The sequence below is a fragment of the Erinaceus europaeus genome, chromosome 7 (assembly GCF_950295315.1).
Source record: "Erinaceus europaeus chromosome 7, mEriEur2.1, whole genome shotgun sequence".
Classification (NCBI taxonomy): Eukaryota; Metazoa; Chordata; class Mammalia; order Eulipotyphla; family Erinaceidae; genus Erinaceus; species Erinaceus europaeus.
In genome coordinates this window covers 115,466,415-115,490,290 of record NC_080168.1, presented here as the reverse complement: position 1 = coordinate 115,490,290, position 23,876 = coordinate 115,466,415, and the positions used below count along the sequence as shown (strand labels likewise).

The 23,876-nt window shown below is 54.1% G+C and overlaps 2 protein-coding genes across 4 annotated transcripts; one reads left to right on the top strand and one right to left on the bottom strand.

Annotated features, from left to right (window-relative positions):
* The first annotated feature begins 2,303 nt into the window (after positions 1–2,303).
* TROAP (trophinin associated protein) lies at positions 2,304–11,517 on the top strand. 3 transcript variants are annotated; one of them, XM_060195414.1, is made up of 15 exons: positions 2,304–2,533; positions 2,623–2,777; positions 3,018–3,183; positions 4,845–4,993; positions 5,086–5,223; positions 5,704–5,786; positions 6,271–6,323; positions 6,715–6,833; positions 8,820–8,936; positions 9,031–9,114; positions 9,251–9,310; positions 9,545–9,673; positions 9,797–10,787; positions 10,997–11,190; positions 11,346–11,517. In XM_060195414.1, exons 2-15 carry the CDS (start codon positions 2,634–2,636, stop codon positions 11,391–11,393), a joined length of 2,475 nt encoding a protein of 824 aa, XP_060051397.1. In that variant the 5' UTR covers positions 2,304–2,533; positions 2,623–2,633; the 3' UTR covers positions 11,394–11,517. The 3 variants fall into 3 exon arrangements, with proteins under 3 accessions (XP_060051397.1, XP_060051398.1, XP_060051396.1); XM_060195415.1 differs by having other exon boundaries at positions 9,539–9,673; positions 9,818–10,787; XM_060195413.1 differs by having other exon boundaries at positions 9,539–9,673.
* A 588-nt stretch (positions 11,518–12,105) lies between these two features.
* On the bottom strand, positions 12,106–16,692 carry C1QL4 (complement C1q like 4). The gene is made up of 2 exons (XM_007528508.2): positions 16,156–16,692; positions 12,106–12,888 (listed from the first exon to the last, which is right to left on the bottom strand). Exons 1-2 carry the CDS (start codon positions 16,690–16,692, stop codon positions 12,709–12,711), a joined length of 717 nt encoding a protein of 238 aa, XP_007528570.1. The 3' UTR covers positions 12,106–12,708.
* Between the last annotated feature and the right edge of the window lie 7,184 nt (positions 16,693–23,876).

The window sequence follows — 23,876 nt, the reverse complement described above, 5'->3', positions numbered from 1 at the left end:
AGGACCAGTGTAAGGATCCTAGTTTGATCCCCCGGCTCTCCACCTGCAGGGGGTTTGCTTCACAGGCGGTGAAGCAGGTCTGCAGGTGTCTGTCTTTCTCTCCCCCTCTCTGTCTTCTCCTCTCTAGATTTCTCTGTCCTATCCAACAACAGCAGTAACAATAATAACAACAAAATGGGGAAAAATGGCCTCCAGGAGCAGTGGATTCATAGTGCAGGCACTGAGCCCCAATGATAACTCTGGAGGCAAATAAATAAATAAACATAAATAAAAACGAGAGAAAGAATACCTTCTGGAAAGGAATCACCATATGGGACCGGGGATTGGCACACCTGGGTGAGTGCACATGTTACAATGCTCAAGGACCTGGGTTCAAGCCCCCACCTGAAGGGGAAAGCTTTGTGAGTGAAGTAGTGCTGCAGGTGTCTCTCTCCCTACCTTCCCAGTCCTTTCAGTTTTTGGCTGTCTCTATCTAATAAAGATAATAAAAAAAAATTGTTTTAAGTATCACCATACTAGATATCATTAAGAACGTGTGACTCATGAGCAAAGGTCATTATCATTAACAGGAGTTTGGAAAAAGTTGATTTCAGTGTCTGTGAAGACTCTGAGGGATTCAAAACTTCAGGGAAGAAGCAACTGCAGATGTGGAAGTAGCAAGAGGAACCTGAATTGCTATAATCTCATGATAAGACAATGAATGTAGAGTTGCTTCTTCTCTTTTTTATTTTTCCTTTTTTAAATTATCTTTATTTGTTTATTGGATAGAGACAGCCAGAAACTGAGAGGGAAGGCGGTGACAGAAAGGAAGAGAGACAAAGAGACACTGCCACCCTGCTCCACAACTTGTGAAGCTTTTCCCCTGCAGGTGGGACCCGGGGCTTGAACCCTGGTCTTCGTGCACTGTAGTGTATGCACTTAATCAGGTGTGCCTCCACCCAGCTCCTGGAGTTGCTTCTTACGGATGAGCAAAGAGAATGGTTTCTTGAGATGGAATCTACTCCTGATGAAAACATTTTGAACATTGCTGAAATGACCATAAAGAATTTAGATTACATATTATGTAAACCGGAAGCAGTGTTGGAGAGTACTGAAAGAAATTCTCCTAGGAGCAAGATGTTATCAAACAGCGCCATCTCACATTACTGAGAAACATTTCCTGAAAGGAAGAAGCAATCACTTCATGGAGGCAAACTTCATGGCTGTTTTAAGAAATCCCAGATGGGGGCGATAGTACAATGGTTATGTAAACAAGACTCTAATGCCTCCTAGGTCCCTGATTCAATCCCTCGCACAGTACCAGAAGCAAGAATTAAGCAGTGCTTTAATTAAAAATAAAATAAAATAAAACACCCCCACCAACTAGCACCCTAATCAGTCAACAGTCATAAACAAAGTAAGACTCTCCACCTGCAAAAAGACTGACTTAGCGCAGGCTCAAAGGATAACGTATTTTAAAAGTACGATGTTTATGTTTTTAGATATAACACTACTGCGTAATGTACCAACCATTACTGTGGCCTCTGAAGGAGTTACTAGCTCCTTGCATCCAGCTGGGATGTTCTCGTTTTCCTGTTTCACATCCCTGTCTGCAAGTATCTGCCATGAGACTGCTGAGTGTTTTGGGTTTTGTTTGCTTTTGTTTTTTAATCGGAGCACTGCTCGGCTCTGTCTTATGGCTGTGCAAGGCATCGAACCTGGGACATTTGGTGCCTCAAGCAAGCAAGCCTTTTGCATAACATTATACTATCTCCCAGGTCTCCTTATCTTAGCTCGCTGCGATGACTGGCAGGAAAGAGAAAGCCACTTCATTCATTTCTGCAGTTGGGCTCAGTTCCATTCTCTCCGGCTCTTGCTCTGCTCCTCACCCCACCCCTGCCTGGCTTTAATTCCTAGTCCTATAGCAGACGGCCCCTCTGTATCTGGAATGGCAGCCCCTAAGCCTGATCTCTAATTACAGCCTGGTCGGGGGGTTACCCAGGCTTGGGTTCCCAACCCCACAGACTGTGCCACCCGGCCTTCCCACAATGCCCCACAAGGGCCTTGCCTTCAGCCCCGAGACATCGCGAGAGTACAGAGGCCTCTGTCGCCCCGCCCACCTTCCTCTTCCCCGCCTACCACCCCGCGCTCCTCTTTTTGATTGGCTGTTTCAGCCGGGCCAGTTTTTTTCCTATAGCATTTCCAGAAAGCGGTTCGAAAATTAGTCCTTTTGGCCCCGCCTCCGATGCCTGCGGATTGGACAACTGAGTCAGGTGTCCGCGACACAGCGAGCACAGAGGAGCCAATCAGGAGCTTCGCGTATTTTACAAACTGGGGAAGTAGCTGCGGCAGAAGCCCCTAGGGTCAAGAAAAAGACGAAGAAAGTGGTGGCGACCCTGAGGGGTTCCAGGGAAGGTGCAGCATCGGCGGCTTGCTGGGAACGAGGACTGTGTGGGCCTCTGGGGCAGACAGGCAGCTCAGGGTCCTGGGGCGAAAGCGTGGATTCTAGGCGTCCGGAGAGGGCACCCATAGGAGCGGCCTTGCAGAAGCCGAGGTCTTCTGGACTCTGGGGCTTTGGGTTGGATGTGCGAGTGTCAGGGATGCCTGCTGACCTCTGATCATTAATCCTGTCTTCTCCCTCAGCTCTAGCCATCATGACCACCCTCCAAGCTAGGAAGGACCCGGCCCCCCGGGGTGTATCTCCCACCCCCAGCAAGATCCCCGTTCGCTCTAGGAGACGCCCGCCGCTCCCTACCGACAAACCCTGCGCCCCAGACCAGGAGAACCAAGATCCCAGGGTAAGAGGGACCTGGTGGGTGGAGATAGTAAGTACAAAGGTATAGCACGGGCTGGGAAGTTACCATAATGGTTCTGCAAAAGACTTTCATGCCGTAGGTTCTGAAGTCCTGGGTTCAGTTCCCAACACCACCATATGCCAGAGCTGAGCAGTGGTCTGGTAAAAGAGGGGGAGGAATGTAACACACACCAACAGTGTATCTCAACACTCAGCCTCAGCATTTTGTCCTTCCTTCCCCCAGGAAAAGGTGCATGGCTTAGCAGACCCCAGGCCTAAAGCCACGGGTCAAGCCAAGAAATCAGAGAGAATGGTGGGGAGCCCTCAACTCCGTAACCCCTTGGAAGAGCTCAGGTCCAGCCCTGGGGGTCAAAATGTGGGGCTTAGGCCGCCTCCACCTCCCCAGACAGGTACGTATTGAAGGCCTGACAGCACAGTCTCTGATAGATAGGCGTATGGGGTGTTCACAGTGAGGTTTGGGAGTTTTGCATTCCGCAAGCCCTTGCTTATTGTACGCGTTTTGGTTTCTGCTCCTGGGTAGTTCTTTGCTTTTAGCAACCCTCATCTCCCTTCAGCAAAATGTCATAATTTCTAAACCTTTCTGCAGCTCACCCAGTTGACTGCTCTGTGTTCTAATACTCTGCATACTTGTTATCATTTTTTTAATTATTTATTGGATAGAGACAGAGAGAAATTGAGAGGGAAGGGGAAGATAGAGAGAGATACCTGCAAGACTACTTCACCACTCATAAAGTTTTTTCCTTGAAAATTGCTGTATATTATTGTTACTGTTATTTTTTCTTTTTAAAAATTTTTAAAGGCTTTTAAAAATATTTACTCATTTTCCCTTTTTGTTGCCCTTGTTTTTTTTTATTGTTGTAACTATTATTGTTGTTGATGATGTCTTCATTGTTGGATAGGACAGAGAGAAATGGAGAGAGGAGGGGAAGACAGGGGAAGAGAAAGATAGACACCTGCAGACCTACTTCACCGCCTGTGAAGGGACCCCTCTGCAGGTGGGGAGCCAGGGGCTCGAACCGGGATCCTTATGCTGGTCCTTGCGCTCTGTGCCACGTGCGCTTAACCTGCTGTGTTACCGCCCAACTCCCTGTTACTGTTATTTTTAAAGGTTTTTGTTGAGAGGAGAGAGCCAAAACACCACTCAGGTACATTTAATGTCAGGGATTGAACTTGGAACTTCATGTTTGAGATTTCAACACTTTATCCACTGTGTCACTTCCTGGGCACTGCATACTTTTTTTTTTTTTTTGCCTCCAGGGTTATTGTTGGGGCTCAGTGCCTGCACCATGAATCCACTGCTCCTGGAGGCCATTTTTCCCCCTTTTGTTTTTTGTTGAAGCCTTGTTGTGGTTATTATTGTCGTTGATGTCATTCGTTGTTGGATAGGACAGAGAGAAATGGAGAGAGGAGGGGAAGACAGAGAGGGGGAGGGGAAGATAGACACCTGCAGACCTGCTTCACCACATGTGAAGCGACTCCCCTGCAGGTGGGGAGCCGGGGCCTCGAACCGGGATCCTTCCGCCAGTCCCTGCGCTTTGCATCATGTGCGCCTAACCCGCTGCGCCACCGCCCGACCCCCTCACTGCATACTCTTTTACAGCATGCACAAACTTTGTTTCTGTTATCTCTGTAGTTTGATGATAGCTTATTTATTGGATAGAGATAGAACTTGAGAAAACAGGAGGAGACAGAGGTAGAGAGAGAGACACCTGCAGCACTGCTTCAGTCTCTCATGAGGCATCCCCCCCGCAGACAGGGACTAGGGGCTTGAACCCAGGTCCTTGTGCATGTTAAGATGTGCACTCAACTGGGTGTGCCACGGCTCAACCCCTGATGGTAGCTCCTTGAGAATGGGTGCTTGGTCTTAGTCATCTCTGGGTTTCTGTGCCTAGTACAATGCCATGTAGTGCTCTGAATGATTGGTAAGCTGTGCTCAGCTGAATGAGTCTCTTTGGCTCAGTCTTGCACATCAGCCTGCACGAGGCTCCCTGGCCTCTCAGCCTTCCCCTTCCTGCTCCTTCTCACTTTCCATTCTCTTCTTCCCTTGCAGAGGCTCCAGGGACCATAGAGTTTGTGGCTGACCCTGCAGCCCTAGCCACCATCCTATCAGGTGAGGGGGTGAAGAGCTGTCACTTGGGGCGACAGTCTAGCCTGGCACAGAGAGTACTGATTCGAAGCGGCACCATGCGGAGAGGCCAGGTAATGAGACAGGATGTGAGATCACACTGGGGTGGACTGAGGAAGCAGCCGCCAACCTGTGCTAATAGCCTCTTGGGGGGGGGGTGTCCCAGGGTGTCCGGGCATCTGCATATTTGCCCCCCAGGACCCCTATCAACCGACTGGACCCAGCCAGGGCTTCCTGCTTCTCCAGGCTAGAGGGATCAGGACCCCGAGGCAGGACCCTGTGCCCCGGGAGGTTAGAGGCACCGGTGAGTATCAGTGAGGGACTAATACTCAGTACTTCTGGGGACTTCTTCCAGGGATAAAGTCGGGGCTGGAGAGAAAGGGAACCTCATGATGGTCAGAGGGTTTCTGCGAGCTTAGCTGTAGTTGGTGGTGAGGCCTGCAGGTGTGCGGCCCACCTCTTACTCGCCTTTTATCTCTTTTTTTTTTTTAATATTTATTTTTATTTATTTATTCCCTTTTGTTGCCCTTGTTGTTTTATTGTTGTAGTTATTATTGTTATTGTCGTTGTTGGATAGGACAGAAAGAAATGGAGAGAGGAGGGGAAGAAGACAGAGAGGGGGAGAGAAAGATAGACACCTGCAGACCTGCTTCACCGCCTGTGAAGCGACTCCCCTGCAGGTGGGGAGCCAGCGTTCGAACCGGGATCCTTGTGCTTTGTGCCACCTGCGCTTAACCCGATGCGCTACAGCCCGACTCCCTGCCTTTTATCTCTTATGGGTCAGATTCCATCTTCAAGACCTTCCTTCCACCCGTCTACTCGCCCCAGTTTCCAGGAGCTAAGAAGAGAGACAAGTGGCAGCAGCCGGTGAGGAGTTGAGGGGCAGGTGGAAAAGAATTGTCCAGTCTCTATGTCCATCAGAGCTGGGGCCTGACAGGAGCTGTAGAACTTCATGCCAACACGGGAGGGGAGGGAGAGACCTGAGACTGCCTGGCTGTGCCCATGGAACAAGGCTGAGACCTTTGCAGTCCGGTCTCAGCATGATACTAGTTTCTCCAGGTTGCTGGGGGAGTGGCAGGGGACAAAAGGTGCTGCTCCTTTTGGTCACTGCCTAGAGCAGAGTGGATGGCAGGAAAAGCCTCCTGGGATTGATTCCAGGCTCTTGCTACTTACCCGCGTGAGTTTTCCTTAAGCCCTGAGCTTCACACTTTTTAGTCTGTCATTTGAAGACAGACAATGCTTGCATTGTCATGGAGGAATTGAATGGGGTGAGTTCTGTAAAGCACTTAGCACTGTGTTCAGGTCATACCTGGTACTCAGTGACTACTAGTTGTGTCCTTGCTGTCATCAGGACTTCAGCGCACCAGGCCACAGGGTTGCAGGAGGAGACCCCGGTCCATTGTGGTGAGTATATCTGACCGTGGGCGAAGACCTGGGGCAGATGGCTTATCTGCAGTGAGGAGGCAGCTCACCAGACTTGGAGGAAAGCGGGAGAGGCCTGCATGGTGGATGAGGGCTTGTCCTGGTGCACTTGTGGCAAGGGACTTGGTCCCCATTTCACCCTCAGTTCAAGCCCTAGAGCCATTGTCATCCCCTTAACCTGCTCAGGGGTTCCGGTAGGTAAATGTTTACTGAGACAGTACTGGGCTCTGAGGGATAGATACCTCACAGGTCCTGGCCCTGGGGGTGCAGTGGGAACCATCACCCCGTCTTGCCCCTGTCAGAAGCTGTAAAGCACTATAGCAGACCCAGTGGGTGTTCCAGATACTCTAGCAAGCTACCTGTCTCCTCCTAGCCTCCTCTCTCCCTGGGAGAGAGCACAAAACCATCCACTCAGGTGGAGGAGGAGGAGGCCTCTTTGGTCTGGCCCAGCGAGTACCGTTAAGAGAAACTGGAGGAGTGACTCACACCAGGGTGAGTTGGGACTCTTCTGGGATGGGGAAAGCAGAGAGAGAGAGTGTGTGTGTGTGTGTGTGTGTGTTGGGGAAAGCAGAGAGGGTGTGTGTATGTGTGGTGGGGTGCTTGGGGAATTTTGCAGCAAGGGTTATCACTGAAAATTGTCAGCTGATTCAGGTGCTCCTGGACAAAAGATGTTAATTAGGTCTGAGTTTGTCCCAGCTGGGCTGAATCCCTCTCGAGAGTGGGGCTGGTCTCTGTTTACCTGGGTTCTGGGGCCTACAGTAAGAGATCGAGGTCCTTTATTCATCACGTCAAGGGTGTGAGGGAGACAGAGCTGACACTTGTCAAACACAGCTTGCTCTTTTTGTTTGTTTATTTGTTTTTGTTTTTTAAACCAGAGCACTGCTCAGCTCTGGCTTATAGTGGTGCAGGGGATTGAACCTGGGACTTTGGAGCCTCAGGCATGAGAGTTTCTTTGCATAACCGTTATGCTATCTATAAAATCACAAGGGGAACCAGCTGGTAGAGCTCATACATTACCATGTGCAAAGATCTAGGTTCAAACCCTGGCCCCTACCTACAGGGGGAAGCTTCACAAATGACGGATCAGTGCTGCAGGTGCCACTCCTTCTTGTTTCTCCCTTTATCTCTCCCTCTCCATCTCTCTTACTATCAAAATAATCAGTAAGGGTCACTGCTAGGAAACAGTAAAGTCATGCAGGTACAGAGCCCCAGCAATAACTCTGCTAGAAGTAATTTAAGTAGGGAGTCGGGCGGTAGCGCAGCGAGTTAAGCACACGTGGCGCCAAGCACAAGGACCAGCTTAAGGATCCTGGTTCAAGGCCTGGCTCCCCACTTGCAGGGAAGTCGCTTCACAGGCGGTGAAGCAGGTCTGCAGGTGTCTATCTTTCTCTCCCCCTCTCTGTCTTCCCCTCCTCTCTCCATTTCTCTCTGTCCTATCCAACGACGACATCAGTAATAATAACTACAACACTAAAACAACAAGGACAACAAAAGGGCATAAATACATAAATAAATATTTTTTAAAAAAGAAGTAATTTAAGTAAATGTGGGGCCAGCTCACCTAGTAGAGCAGATCCTTAAGCATGTCTAGCCTTTATGCTATCTCCTCAGCCCTTTCCTCCAAGACATATTCTGTTTGTTTTATCTTCATTTTCCCTTTTGTTGCCCTTGTTTTTTATTGTAGTTATTATTGTTGTTGTTGTTGATACCATTGTTAGATAAGACAGAGAAATGGAGAGAGGAGGGGAAGACAGAGAGGGGCAGAGAAAGACAGACACCTGCAGACCTGCTTCACCACCTGTGAAGTGACTCCCCTGCAGGTGGGGAGCCAGGGGCTCGAACCAGGATCCTTACGCCAGTCCTTGGGCTTTACGCCACATGCACTTAACCCGCTGCACTACCGCCCGCCTCCCAACGTATTCTATTTTTATGAGAGAGACCAGAGCACCGCATGGGTCTGGAATATGTAGTGGGACCTCATTCATGCAAGTACTGTGCTCTACTGCTGAGTATTATGCTGGCCCCTTGCAATTTCAGATAGATTGGTCAAGGTAATCTCATTGAGAAGATGTTGCTAAGACCAGAGATTGTTGAGGGGATGGAACCTGCAGATATCTGGGGGGGGGGGTTTTCAGACCAAGACAACTACAGATGCAGAGGCCCTGAGGAGGAAGAACTGCCAGATGTATTTGAGGATCAATACGAAGGAGGCATTAGTGAGGCTGAAGAGGAGTAAAGAGAAAGATGGGAAATGAGACTAGCACGGTAACAGGACCAGGTGAGGTGAGGATATGCAAACCTGTGTAAGGCCTTGAACTGTGGTGGAGTGAGTGGAGAGCCCTGCAGAGGAGAGATAAACAAGAAGTGACATGATTCCATTAGGCTCTGAAAGAATCACGCCAGCTGTTATCATGAGAACAGGGTGGCGACAGGCGAAGGGAGGGAGACCATTCACTTCCATCTTGTTCTTCTCCGTAGGACAGTCGTGACTCCCATCTAATGCCCACTCCTGGCAGGGTGCTGCCACCTTCCAGCTCCCACCCGTCACCCTTTGGGCGGGCTCAGCGTATACCCTCCCCAAGCCCCTGTACTCAGGTTTGTACTCACAACTCACAGGCCAGGGCCAGGCTGGGATCGGTGGCTAGATCTAGGTTTTGTCACTCTCGCCTCCATCTCCATGTCTCCCCAGAATTCAAATTCAGCATTGCATCGTCTTGCCGTTCATTCCAAAACCCAGTTCACACCTATCACATCTGCCCCCAGGGTTCAGCAGGTAAGAGAGGGCAGGGAAGGTAGCTTGGCATAGGCCAAGGCTGGGGGAGAAATGGATGGTAGAGGGAGAGTTAAGACAGAGGCAAGAATGATGGAGCCACACCAGCTGCCTTTCTGACATCTCACTTCTGTCCCAGGCCCAGCAGTTGAGTGGCTTCTCTCCTCAATCTTGCCTTGAAGAGCCTGCCTTGCCTTGGGTGAGTATCAGAAGGCCACCCATGCTGCTGTGACCCATCTGTCCTGTTGGCCTGAGGCCCGGTAGTTTGAGGCAAGAGGACTTACTACAAAAAGCTACCTATCCCTGCCTCTCCCTGCTGCTCTGCTGCCCTCCTAACCAAGTCTGAGGCCTGTCAGCTAGACCAGGACAGACTGGCCTTCCGCCCAAGCCTGCCTTGCTCACAGCACCCTTCTCCTCTGTGTGGCAGGAGCAGGTTACCGTCCGGTTATTTGACCAGGAGACTTGCTTAAGGTCACAGGAGGGGCCCAGAAAACCACCTGTGGCAACCCCTTACGAGGCTCCTCCCAGTAAAAACCCCAACTGCCAGGAGCTGAAGATGCAGGTGGGTCTGTGGGGCAACAGATTCGATGCCTGAGGGACAGTGACAGGAGAAGGGGGTGTGGGAATAGGACCCTGTGGGTAGAGCTGTGAGCCGGTGTCCTGGAGTTCACTCTTCCATCCACAGCACATCATTGTCCTGCAGCAGCTTTTGCAACAGGAAGCAGAGAGGCTGGTGGCGGGTGCACCCCCTGCTGGAGGCTCCTCCTCTCTGGATATGCTGCAACTTCAGCCCCTACTAGCTGAGATTTCTAGAACTCTGAATGGCCCAGAGCATAATCCGGACACCTTTCACCTTTCTGGACTGTCACAACACTCTGGGCTGCCAAAGCCCTGCCTGCTTGAAGAGCACAGAGAACCACAGCCTGACCCTGGAGCAGAGCCCGAAAGACTACCACAGCCCGGTCCCAGAACAGAGTCTGAAAGACAATCACAACTCAGCTCTAGAAGAGAGCCTGAGAGATCACTACAGCTCAGCCCTGAAACAAAGTCTGAAAGACCACCAGAGCCTGGCTCTGGAAACAAGTCTGAAAGTCCACCAGAGCCTGGCCCTGGAAACAAGTCTGAAAGTCCCCCACAACCTGGCCCTGGAACCAAGTCTGAAAGTCCCCCACAACCTGGCCCTGGAACCAGGTCCGAGAGTCCACCACAGCCTGACCCTGAACCTGAACCCAAGTGTCCACCACAGCCTGACCCTAAAGCAGAGCCTGAGAGACTACCACAGCCCAGTCCTAGAACAGAGTCCAAGAGACAAGCACAACTCAGCTCTGAAACAGGGCCCAAGAGATCACCACAGCCCAGCCTTGGAACAGAGCTTGAGGTAGCTCAGCCCTGTCCTCCAGCCGAATTAAGACCTCCAGGGTCCTGGCACAGGGGAGAGCTTAGCCCCCCTCAGGCCTTCCCCCAGGAGCAAACTGGACTTCCAAAGCCCTTCTCTAGAGACGAGTCCAAGGCAGCACAGGCTTGCTCCCTGAAACCTAGGGATTCTGAACCCACCCCACAGCCCCGCTGCACTCAGCGAACTCCAGTCACCAGCAACCTGATGACCCAAAGGCTGCAATGTGCCAGCCCCCAGCCCCATTGGCTGCACTCTCTAAAGCCCGCAGCAGGCCTGGCAGGTAAGGAGTTGGTTGGAAGGGGCTATAAAAAGAGGTCCTCACCTTTTGCTAGGTGTGGCCAGGTTGTCCTTCACCTTCTACCCTTCCCCAGCCTCCAGGGAGGAAGGAGGAGCTGTGCCAACAGCCCTGTCTTCCTGACTGCACTAGCCCTTGGCGGGGAGGGAGGCCTCAGAGCCTGCCCTGAATTCTCTGTAACCCTTGGCCCTCAGGCCCCAGCAGTCGGCCCCCCCGAGCCCTAGCCCTGAGGCAGCGCCTCAAAGCCTGTCTGACTGCTATCCACTCCTTCCACGAGGCCTGCCTGGATAATGAGTGTGCCTTCTATACCAGCCGAGTGCCCCCCTCGGGACCTCCTCGCGCCTGCACCAACCCTGTGGCCACGCTACTGGACTGGCAGGATGCGCTGGTGAGCCTCCGTCCACAGCCCAGCTGTGCTCACAGCAAGCTTGTGGGCAATTGGAAGTGGTGGGTGGGAACTTTCAGAGGTCAGTGGGGAAGGAAGGCTTGGTGACACTTCAGAGATGGCTGAACCTTGACAAAGTCTTCTCTCTCTCTCTCCAGTGTTTTGTTCCCATAGGTTCTGTTGCCGTCCAAGGCTCTCCATCATGAAGCACCCACCTCCACCCACTCCTGCCCCTCCTTGCTCCTTCTTTTTAGCTTATTTATTGTTGCCCACTCCACAGAAAGTGGAGCGACGACACCCTTTTATCCTTCAATAAAGTATCTAACGGGTGTCTTGACTGGTTCCTTCTGCTCAGACCTGGGCCAGCTACTGCTGTCGCGCTCCAGTTGCCCACAAGGTGGCAGTGTCCTCCAGCTTAGCAGCTGGCACTGGGAAGGCACCGCCTTCACTCAGCTGTCTTGAGGGTTGGTGGGCAGATGTGGGCATTTGAGCACCACGCTTCTCCAGACCTTCAGGTCCTGGAGTTCAGTGCCACTTCCAAGAGCATCAACTCCTCCCTACTCTCAGACCTCTCGTCCCTGCACAGGGTAGAGAGCAGAACTGGCAGGCCCGGGTCTTTGGACTCCTCCCTTGGCTCATGTCAGTCTGACTGGTGTCTTTCTTGCCATCGGCGTCAAACCCCAGAGCTGTCCAGCTGAGGTCCTTGCTGTTAACACACACACACACACACACACACACACACACACACACACACACACACCAGCAGGGATAATTAAACTTTTGCCTCTGGCTGAAAGTGGTAGCCAGGTTGGGAACCCAGAGAGGATCAAAGGACAGGGACAGACACTTCCCCCCACTTGTGCACCAAGGTAAGAGGCACACACATTTCTCCCATTTTATTTTATTGGAAGGGGCGATAGCAGCTGCCCCAGGGGCCTAGCCTGATTGGGGATGAAATGGGGGCTGTACCAAATGAGTTCTAAGTGCTAGGAATTCACAGGCTCCTCCAGTTCACAGGAAGGCTGCCAAGGCCCGAGCCTGGGGCCTAAAAGTGGGGATGAGGGGAAGAAGGACTGGGACGAGAAAGTTGTCATGACAGAGGACCAGGGCGCCTACCCCTCCTGATGTCTCTGCCTAAATGGACTCCTCCTGTCTGTCTGTGTCCTCTCCCTGCCAGGGTGCCAGGACATCCCCTCTGCTTCGGTGCTGCTGAGCTCCAGCTAGTGAACTGCTACCCAGATCCCTGCAGAAAGAGGACCTTGATCCTGACCCAGTTCTCCCTGGCACAGCACACCAGTCGTCCTTCCCCAAGTCACTTTACTCCTGTGGCCTAACCTCCCCTCCCCAGCCATTAAGCCTGAGAGCACCCCCAGAGCAAGCCCATTCAGGCCTCCAGAATGGGGAAGATCTGCCCCACAGCCAAGCTCTCTAAGGACGGGGTGGCGCCTTGGGTGGGGCAGCAGGCTAAAGGGTGGGGAGCAGAAGTGAGCAAGCAGGGGGTACGGAGGGGGCTGGGCTGGCTCAGTCTGGGTAAATGATGAAGCCTGAGAAGGTGCTGTACTTGTTGGTGTTGCCGCCATGCACCTTCCCTCCATCCAGCTTGATGAAGACTTCATCGCCCACGTCCAGGTGCAGGATGACGCTGTTGCTGGCGTAGTCATAGTTCTGGTCTGCGTCCTGAGCAATGGCACTGGCCCGGACCTGGAGGGAAGGGAGTGAGCCCACTAAGCCCTGTGCAGAGGAAGGAGAGGGGCAGAGGGGCTACTGGGCCTTGAGGAGCAGTGAGAGAGGGCACAGAGGCCTGGAGTTCCCTTCATTTGCCAGGCACTGTCATTCACTAGCTGTATGGCCCAGGCAAGTGTCTTCAGTCTGAGTTATCAAGAAGGGAGTAAGAGCATTAGCATTAAATGAACTGCTCTGTGTGAAGTGGGTCAGGGCACTGTTTTGTACACAAAAAGTACATTATAGACCCCACTATTATTGTTTCAAAAAAACAGCGGGGGGGGGGGTGCTGGTTAAGCACACACATTGAAAAAGTACAAGAACTGGTATAAGGATCCTGGTTCGAGCCCCCAGCTCCCCAACTGCAGGGGGAGTCGCTTCACAAGCAATGAAGCAAGTCTGCAGGTGTCTGTCTTTCTCTCCCCCTCTCTGTCTTCCCCTCCTCTCTCAATTTCTCTCTGTCCTATCCAACAACAATGGAAAAATGGCCGCCAGGAGCAGTGGATTCATAGTGCAGGCACCAAGCCCCAGTGACAACCCTGGAGGCAAAAAAAAAAACCTGGAGGGGCCATGTTGTGAACAAGGACCAGGGTTTGAGCCCCTGGTCCCCACTGGCAGAGGGAAAGCTCTGAGTGAAGCAGTGCTATCTTCCCCCTATCCTCTTCATTACTGGCTGTCTCTATCCAATAAGTAAAGGTAGTAATTAAAAAAATAAAAGAGGGTGGGGGTAAATAGCATAAGGGTTATGCAAAGAGACTCCCATGCCTGAGGCTCTGAAGTCCCAGGTTCAATCCCCGGCACCACCATAAGCTAGAGCTGAGCAGTGCTCTGGTTAAAAAAAGAGAGAGAGAGCATATGGGGCAGGTGGTGGGGCACCCATCCTGCCCAAGGACCCAGGTTTAAGTCCCCACCCATCCCAACTGGCAGGGGATGGAGATTTCAAAAGTGGTAAGACAGTGCTGTAGGTTTCTCTCTGTCTTCCCCTTCCCTTGCATGTTCTCCCTGTCTCTATCAAAAAAAAAAAAAAGTATATATATATATTATTGCCACCAGGGTTATCACTGGGACTCAGTGCCAGCACTATGAATACACCACTCATGGCAACCCTTTCTATTACACTTGATAGGACAGAGAAATTGAGAGGGGAGGAAGAGAGAAAGGGGTTGGGTGGTCGCACACCTGACTAAGCTCACATGTTACAATGCTCAAGGACCTGTTCAAGCCCCTGGCCCCCACCTGCAGGTGGAATGCTTTGTAACTGGTGAAGCAGTGTTGCAGGTGTCTCCCTCCCTCTCATGCTCTTCCCTCTTGATTTCTGGCTTCTCTATCAAATAAATAAATAAAGATAATAAAATTTTTTAAAAAGAGAGAAAGATAAACACTTGCAGACCTGCTTCACTTCGTGAAGCACATCCCTGCAGATAGGGAGTGGGGGCCCAAACCCTGTCCTTATGCATTAACCATGTGCACCACTGCCCAACCCCAATAAATTTTTAAAATTTATTTAGCCCTGGTTTAGGAACAACTGAGGCTGTGAATGTGCATGTAAAAATAGAGGCTAGGGCAGAAAGATAGCATAATGGTTATGCAAAAAGGCTTTCTTGACCACCATAAACCGGAGTGAGGAGTGCTCTGGTCAGTCTGCATCTTTGTCCCTCATGAAAAATAAATAAAATAAAATTTAAGAAAACAGCCTGTAAGATAATTATTATAAACTGGCTCAGACCTGCTGCACTTGGCAATCCATTCCTGAAGGAGGGGGCTAAGTATGTCTGCACATACCCCCCCAGGGGGTGGTTCATTCTTGCCTGGGGTGCCTAGTTCCCCTCCTGGCTCCTCCAGGGAGCCCTTGCTTCTCCCTAGCCTCTACTGCTGCTGGCTGCCTCTGGGCCTTCCAGCCCCCTCCCAGCCTCCCTCATCCTGTCCCGCAGGGGCTGGTTATTAACTCATTAATTATTCATCATTATTCTAATCACTATTTACCATCCCCAGGGCCGCAGCACCCGCGCCAAGGAATACAGAGTGAGACTCGCCTCAGATGCAGATTCTAGACATACTCTAGACATACCCGCCTCCTCACCCCCACACCGATGCTTCCCTACTCGATGCCACTGGCAGAGATAGCGCTTTGTCACCCTTTACACCCCAACTCCCCCCCACAAACACACACATACTCACACTCACTTTCATAGCTAGTTCACTCCCATAAACACACATATGCCCTCACTCCTTCTCCTTGGGTCGCTGGGCGGCTTTACAAAGAGACCCCAATGCAGTGAGCACCTGCAGTTCTTGGAGCAGGAGAGTGCCGCAGCCAGAGTGGGAGCCGGGCTTCGTGGAGAGCTGGCCTGGTGGGCCATGGTCCACACCATCCCACACGGAAGCTCTGCCCAGCCCCAACCTGACCCCTGTGCCCTGCAGCCCCAGCACCTCCCCCTCCCTGCAGCCTGTCACTCCTTCAATGCAGTCCCTGACCTCAACCTCTGAGTCCTTGAGGCCCGACCAGACAGTAGTGACTCCACTCTGATCACAGATGTTGGACTCAAGAGTCAGAAGCTCACCAGGGAAGGTGTGGGATTCGCTTGACCAGGCCAGGGGCCAAGGCTTCTGACCTCTCAGCCTTTTACTTTTCTCCCTCACCTCCAATTTCATTCCTTCCAGCCCCTGAATGGCTGCACCACTTCCCAACACCGGTCCCCTACAGACCCAGATGAGGGCAAGGCCCTAGGGCCAGCTGACAACAGAGCTACTTGGCACAGAAGCAAATGTCTTCCTCCTTTTTCACTCCTTCCTTGAAAGTCCGACCTGATTGCCCCCACACAAGAATGCCAGCCAGATACCTTCCTCCTAAATCCGGGGATTGTATTCTAATCCAAAGGAGTCAGACTACTGGTAACTCACCCATGGCTACATTGTGCTAATCTGTATTAGACTGTAGCCTGGGGAAGCCGGTAGCCTAACACTGGAGAAGAAAAAGAATTGGCAGGGAGAGGCACCAAAGTGGTGAGGCACTGTAGCTATGAGCCCTGGATTTGAATTCTGACACCGTTCCTAACTGAGCTCCTGGGCAGGAAAAGGTTTTCTTTTCTCTGGACCCGAATTCCTCCTTGTCTAAGTGAAGCGATTTCTAAATTCTGGGATTCAGGGCCGCCGCCGCCGCGGTGGGTGGAGGCGGGTTGGGATGGGGAATGCAGGGAGAGTGAGGGTCCTACCCAGTCGGATCCGGGGACCAGGGGGGGGCCTCACCTGTCCATTCTTCATGAGGTCGGCCCACATGCTGGTGCCGTCACCGCCTCGCATGAGCACATGGTAGGCGAAGAAGTACACTCCCGGCATGGGGCAGGTGAACTTGCCGCTGGCCGCCTCGTAAGCGTTGCCCACGTTGGTCACCACGTCGTCAAAGCGCAGCACCTCGTAGCCTTCGTGTGGCCGCCGCAGGCCCGCGTAGAAGGCGATTCGGGGCACGTAGCCAGCGGGGGCCACCACCCCGCCAGGGCCTGGACCCGGAGGGCCGGGGGGACCCGGCCTGCCCGGTTCTCCTGGAGGCCCCCTGGGACCCGGCGGCCCCGGTGGTCCCCGCAGGCCCGCCTTCCCGCGCCGGCCCACCTCGCCTTTGGCGCCCGGCGGGAAGGGGGGCGCGGAGGCGGGCGCGCCGTCGGGGCCGGGGCCACGGGGGCCGTGTGGGTCGCACACCATGCGGCAGCGCCCCAGCATCTCGTAGTGCGCCGGCCCGCGCGAGCTGTGCACCAGCAGCGGGATGGCCACCAGCAGCAGCAGCACCATGGCCACCCCGACGGCCGCGCCAGCCACCCGCTTGCGGCGGCTCAGCCTCGACGCGGCCAGGGCCAGCAGGTCTTCCTCGCTCTTGGGCGCAATGGCGGCGGGGGCCCGGGGCTCTCCGCGGGGGCCCGGGGCGCTGGCTGGGCTCGGGCCTGGGCCGGAACTCCCCCGACGGCTGCGCCGCGCCCCCGCGCCCCCGAGAACTCTCGTCTCAGCCGTGGGGACCCCCAGACCTTCCGTCCAGGCGGGGGGCGACCTGTGGTTGGGCCGGGGGACAGCGACCGACGGGTCCTCTGCCGCCGGCGGCTTCTGGACGGCTGGCTCCTGGAAGAGCGCGGCACCTGCTCTCTCTCCTCGGACCCCGCTACCCAGACTGATGGGTCCCAGGTCCGAGAGGGCACTGCCCCCTGAGCTCTGGATGCCCCGGCTCCGCGCTGCGAGTGGCGCCTAGCGGACGCGACCCGGGTAGGTCTGCGCGCTGGCCTCGGCGAGCCCCGGTCTGCGGTGCGCCCAGCCCCGGCCAGAGCCCGGCCCGGCGGCCGCTTGCTGCGGGCGCGCTGGCCCTCCGCGTCCCTCACCTTCTCCCCTCTCCCCGGGCGGCGATGCGGGTGGTGTGAGCCGCCGCGCGGCCGGAGCCGCTATAAGCGGCCGGGGTCCGAGCGACCCCTGGCGCCCAAAGTGAGAAGCGCGGGGGCGGGGCAGCCAGCGGCCCCCCCACCCCCAGCTTCTGGGTCACTCACTGCCCAGCTCCCGGCGGGTCTTGCGGGGACTCACTGACCCCCGCTCTAGCCTGACTTTCTCACACACACACCTCTGCCGGAGTTTGGAGTTTGGGGCAGAGACCGCGGTTGGATGAAAAGGGGGTGAGGCTCACAGAGAGAAGCCAGAGGTGGTCTTGAGCGCCACACGCCCCCACCTTCCAGAAAAGAAAAATAAAAGCCCGCAAACACTCAGGTGAAAAGATAGAAATTCCGCCACTCAACATCCCTCAGTGCCCGAGACCGAGTAACAAAAATAAGGTAAAGGGTGTAAGTGACACTCGCCGGCCTGAACCCCTTACCCTCGACCCTGCTGCTGGAAAGGGTCGGGAGAAGCTAGAGAGGGAGGGAGGGAGGGAGGAGGGGAACGACCAGCAGGAAACCCACAGGGAAGCAGAGAAGGACTGACAGAAAAATAAAAGAGACAGAAAGCCGGGTAGAGACGCAGAGACAGAGACAACGCTCAAAAAAGAGATGAACTGACAGCCCCGGAGGCGGGGGGAGGAGGGTGGAGGTAGCAGCAGGGTTGGGAATAGAGGGAGAGACAGAGATGGAGAGAGAGGAGAGAGATGGGAAGCTAGACAGGTTGACAGATCGAGAGAGAAATGTAAATGGCCCGCTGCAGAGAGCCACCCAGGTCCGTGTCCGGACTCCAATGTAACATATCAAGTGGGGAAGAGGAGAGGCAGGGGCGGGGCTGCGCGGGAAGCTGAGGGGGGGGGGGCCCTGAGCGTTGAGACAGGGAGCTGGCAAGGGTGGAAGTGGCCACGGGACACAGGCCTTGTGTGTCCCTGGGTGAGTGGGGTTGTGGCTCCTGTGTTTGTCTTTGTGTGTGTGCATGTGTGCAGACCTTTTGCAGGGAAGCTTTTGTATTTGTCTTCCTCAGAGTCCCTAAAGTTGGGGTCATGGAGGCCATGTCTCCCAGCTCAGACCTGAGAAGTAAAATCTACCGGAAGAGTCCAAAGCCAGCTCTGGGTGCACTTGCCCTGCTGGCCCAGCCCTGCTCCCCCCAACTCTAGTGCTAGACCCCACCCTGCCCCAGTAAACTGCTCCTTCCCCCTTCCTCAAGTCTGGGTTTTACTGGAAACCTAGAGAAGTTATACTCTACATCCTGTTTGCCTGGGATATATGGGGGTGTGGTTAGTTATGCAAATGTAACTAAAATGCAGATTAAGTGCTAAATACCTCGTGGGATCAGTGGATGCGCCAATCTGGGTAACCCAAGGGAAACCCAAGCTTTGATAGGTTAGGTCCTTGTGTGTGAGGAAGCAGAGCCCTAAGGAGAGGTGAGAGGCAGCCTCCTTCCCTGGGGCCTGACTCTGGGGGGATTGCTTGTCCACAGGGACCCCAGGCCAAAGGGGCTCCAGGACTGGCAAAGGTGGGTGTTTGGGTTGGCCAAAATGGAGGGGCAACAGGCATGCCAGGGTATTCCCAGTGGGAGGAAGGGGAGCTCCTCATCTCCTGTCTCCTGACCCTCTTTCCGGCACCCCATAATGATGCAGAGAAAAAGAGGTTGCTGGGGCCAGGCCTTCCTACATGCCTGAAAGGGTTGGGAGAGAAAGGATTGGCAGCCAGTGGGGGAGGGGCCTCCTCCTCCAACCATAAATACAAATTTTATTCAAGGTCTTTGTCGCCATTTGTCTTCCTTGGGGGGCTGAGGGCCATGTCGGACCCGTGCATGTCTAATTCCAGATCTGCTCCCCTAGGCTGGATGATGGATGGGTCACTGAGAGAAAGCTTGCCAGGGCTCACATCAGCCACCCCCATCCCACCCCAGGCCCTGCCACCCATCTCCCACTCCTCCCTCTCCCTATTCCTCCACCCTCCTTCCTTGGACCAGAGGTCTCTCAGCTCAGCCATACTCCCCACCTTGCTGCCTCACTCACCAAGCCCTATTTTTTAGCCCCTCACCTCGGCTCCTTTCAGCTGCTTGCTCTCCTCTCCCTGGGGCCTCTCTGCCCCTCCCTCCCTAGCCCAGGCTATGAGCCTTGGTGACCAGCAGGCAGCTGCGGGTGTGTGTGTGTGTGTGTTTGTGTGTGTGTGTGTGTGTGTGTGTGGAGGGGGGAGCCAGCTTGGTTCACGGGGAGCTGAGGGGCCAGTTCCATGCATTTATTCATGTTCTGTTGCTCTTTTCCCCACGCTTTGGAATGAAGCTGCCAGCTCACCGGGTCCTTATTGCTTCCCCTGCAGCTGTCACATTCAGCTGAGGAGGGACCTGGGTAGGGTCAAGGCCAGCTGGTGCTCCTGGGGCCAGAAGTCAAGTGTCTGGACTCAGGAGGCAAAGCTGGAGCCCAGGCTGGGGGCTGGGGCTATTTACCCAAGGCTCCAGGATGGGGAGGGGTCATCAAGCTAGGAGGCCCAGGGAGACAGTGGACAGAAAGCAGGCAGAGAAGGGGCAATGGAAGTGGAGATAAGCTGATGGGCGAAGTGGGGAGGAAGGAAGCCTAGGCTCCCCAGTCTCAATCTCAATCCTGCCATAATCTCTGCCATGACTCTGCCAACCCTGACCCTAGCCCCAAATTATATGTTTATCTCCTCCAATACACCTGTGTCCTGAAAGTATAAAATATTTTCAATGTTTCAATACGTCAATTTCAATTTATACACATATATCAAATTATACACCTGTCTTCTATGATGATCCTACTTCCACGACCTGACCCGAATGGAGCTTATACCCACCTGTCCCACCCTGAAATCTAGGGATCACCCAAAGTTTCCCCTCCCAAATCCTAGAGCTCACAAGTCAGGTGTGTCAGAGTTCTGAGGACCAGACATTGGATTTGCGTGCAATTAGCATATAATTTGCATGTGATGCTTGTCTTCTACTCAGTGGAAGTTTTCATGTTAAAATTTTATGAAGTATAGCAGAAAGGTCCTGGCTCTGTGTGGGTTCTTTTTTATTATTTTTTATTTGTAAAAAGGAAACATTGACTAAACCATAGGATAAGAGGGGTACAACTTTACACAATTCTCACTACCAGAACTCTGTATCCCCACCCCTCCCCTGATAGCTTTCCTATTCTCTAACCTTCTGGGAGTATGGACCCAAGGTCATTGTGGGATGCAGAAGGTGGAAGATCTGGCTTCTGTAATTGCTTCCTGGCTGAACATGGGTGGGTTCTATTTTTTGTTCCTTCTCTCACACACCTTGTCACTGACCCAAGCCCTCTCAGGAAAGAAAGGGAATAAGATGAGCTGAGAAGGGAAGGCATTGGAAGAGTAGTGTGCCCTTCACCCACAAGCCTCAGTTTCCCTATTTGTAAGAGGAGAGGAACCAGCTGAGTGGTAGCATAGTAAGATCTGCAGAAGTGCCTCCCATCCCCAGCATATTCTCCTTCTTCACATCTCAAGGTTATTCAGGATGTGGTTCTCTTCTTTTCTATGTTCACCTTCATCTCTTGCTTTCAGCTCCCACATCTAAGGTTACACTGAACTTTGTGGCTATCAGATCCCTGATGGGGAGAATGGAACTTTGCCCACCTCTGAAGATAGGATAACAAGGAAAGGGAATGATACCACCACTGGATGTTTACTGTGTTTTAGGCATCTGTGTGGCAGTTCCCACTGCAGTCTGGCAGCACAGCAAGAGGTAGCTGCAATGTCTCCATTTCCCAGATAAGGAAACTGGGACCTAGAAAACAGAGATGGCGTGTCCTGCGTCAACTAGTAGGTGATAGCCCTGCAGCTACAGTCCCAACCCTGGGCTTACTTCTCAGCATCCCAGAGAAGGGAAACCTGAGGAAGTGGAAGGGTGAGTGAGGAGAGACAGAGGTTGTGGGGAGTGAGAGTTTTAAAATTATATTTATTTATTTATCTATTTATTTATTTATTGGATAGAAACATACAGAAATTGAGAGGGAAGGGGAGCTAGAGAGGGAGAGACAGAGAGACACTTGCAGCTCTACTTCACTACTCATGGAGTTTCCTGGCTACAAGTGGGGACCAGGAGTTTGAACCCGGGACCTTACACACTATAATGTGTGCACTTAACCAGGTGTGCCATCGCCTGGCCCTGGTTTTTGTTTTGTTTTGTTTTTTAATGAGAGAGGATTACAGAAAGAAACAAGAGCACTGCTCAGCTCTGATTTACGGTGGTTCTGGGTATTGACTCTGGAACCTTGGAGGCTCAGATGTGAAAGTCATTTGCACAAGCACTGTTCTGTCTCCCCTCAGAGAGTGAGATTCAAACAGGTCTGAGGGCCGCCAGTGTGTTTGCAGAAAGGGGCCTGACTCAGCCTGTGCCCATCTCTCACACCCACCACTCAGAGGCTGGGTTGTTCTCACAGGCATGGGCCAGGCAGGTCGTGGAAGAGCTATCTCAATGGAGAGGAGAAGAAAAAGGGAAGCAGACAGAAAGAACAGGCCCAAAGGCTGCAGGTTTCTCTCTTCCCGCCACTGTGGGGCTAGGGTGGCCCAGAACTGCATGGGTTCTTACTCCCTGGCGCACACGGTGCTGCCTCCTGGCACCTGGGTTCAGAAGGTTGAGGCCCCTCCGCAGGGAGGTAGAGATGGTTTCGAAGGGGAGCTGCTGCCTTATCCCTCTACCTCTGACTAGGCTCCCGCCCCGTTCCCTTTGCACCCCCACCACCAGCCCGCTCCAGCTCCCAGTTAATGAAACGTGCCGCACAGACAGCTGTCAGCCCCCTCATTCCTCGGCGGGGATACAGAACGACAGGTGAGCAGAGGAGGGGCGCAGGAGACGACAGAGGGCCGCACTGAGTGCCCAGAACCCGGAGGCCCCCGTTGGCTCGAATCCTCGAGGGCTCGGCTTAGTGGGGTGGATCCCGGGATGCTCTTTCTGCCCGGGGCCCGGCTCATTCCTCTCCTCCAACAAGCAGAAAACTGCACGGGCCCCACGCCCGCTGCCCAGCGCGCACCGGGTGGCCCCGGGGCTGCAGTCCCGCACCCCGTGCAGTGCCGCTCCGAGAGGGCCGAAGCCGGGCGCTCCCTCCCGCCTCCCTCCATCCCGGCCTCCTTCTCCCCCTCCTTCCCGCACTCCCTCCCCGGCGGCCGCGGCCTTTATTAGGGATTCCGCGGCTGTCGGTCCCGCCATCCATCCTGTCCGCCGGCAATTAGGCGGCCAGACAAAGAGCAGCTTCGGATGGATGAGGGTCCCGGCGGATCGGAAATGTGAAGGGTCAGCGCTGCCGCCCGCGGCGCACCCCGCTCCCCCCGCCGCATAATCACCGGTCGCCCGTCACTCAGCCGACCGCCCGGGGAGCTCTGGGGCCGGGGCTGGGGAGGGGAGTGGTGAGGGCAACTGCAGCCTAGGCGCCCAGGCAGGGTAGGAGCTGCAACTGGGGCGCCCCCTGCGGGAGGATGGGGAGCTGCGGGGGGGGGGGTCTGGCCCCGGGCGTTCCCGGAGGGCGCTGGGGGGGGGGGGCTGGCGGGGTTGGCGGAGCACTGCAGCTGCAGGAGCCCTCTGCTGAGGGGCCCGGACCCAGTCCGAAGGCCTTGGGTCTGGATGAGAACCGCGCCCGCTGAGCCCCTTTCAGGCAAACTGAGGGCCTGTGGCCTGGTGCGCCTCCTATCGGAAGCGAGAGGCACTGCGGACACCGCGCTGTTAGTCCCGGGTCTCTTAGGTGCTAGCCAGACTATCTCCTTCAAATCCAAAAAAGCCTCAAGGCTGAGAGCCCGAGCCGAGCCGAGAGCAAGTTCAAGGAGACCGGCTTTTCCTAGGGATTCTTTGGCGCTGACTCTTAGCTGACAAATCAACATCTCAATCTGACAATTAGTGTGGAGTGGAGGTGGGGTGGGGGTGGGAGAGGGGAACCCGCCGCCTCGGCCACTTAGCCTTCCAGGCGGGTGGCGGAGAGGTGGACGGTGCTGGCAGTGATGAACGACTCTGGGTGGGTGGGGGGCTAGGGCCCCAAGCGCGCATTCATTACTCGAATGACAGGAGACCGGTGGACCGGGCAGGCAGCAAGTGGACATGCAGGGAAAGCGGCCAGTGGCAGGAGGGAGAGGAACGGAGGCCCTGGCAGCTCTTCTTTGCTCTCACCCTGCTCCTCCACTTCCTTGATCTACCTACCAGCTGTTGAAACTGAGCCTGGTGGGAGAATTTGAGAAGGAGTGGGGGCAGTTGACCTAAGCCCTCTAAGTCAAACGTGCAAGAAAGAGACAGGCCTTAGACTTAGGCGGCCCAGCTCCCCCTGGGAGGAATTGTGTCTGCACACACTGACGTGGTGTATGTGTGACAGGGATTGATGAGCTTGGATGGTGTGTGTGTGGGGGGGGCGCTGACTGTGTGTCAGCCTGGTTTTGTCAGAGGAGGGGTGTGTTGCGTGTGTCAGAGGATGATTGCAGCTTCTCCTGTGTGTTCCCCCCCCACACACACACCAGCCCTGTCAGCTCTGTCTCCACTTCTGCAGGAAGTGGCAGTGTACACAGTGACAGCTGAGGTGTGCTGTTGGCTATGGGGGACAG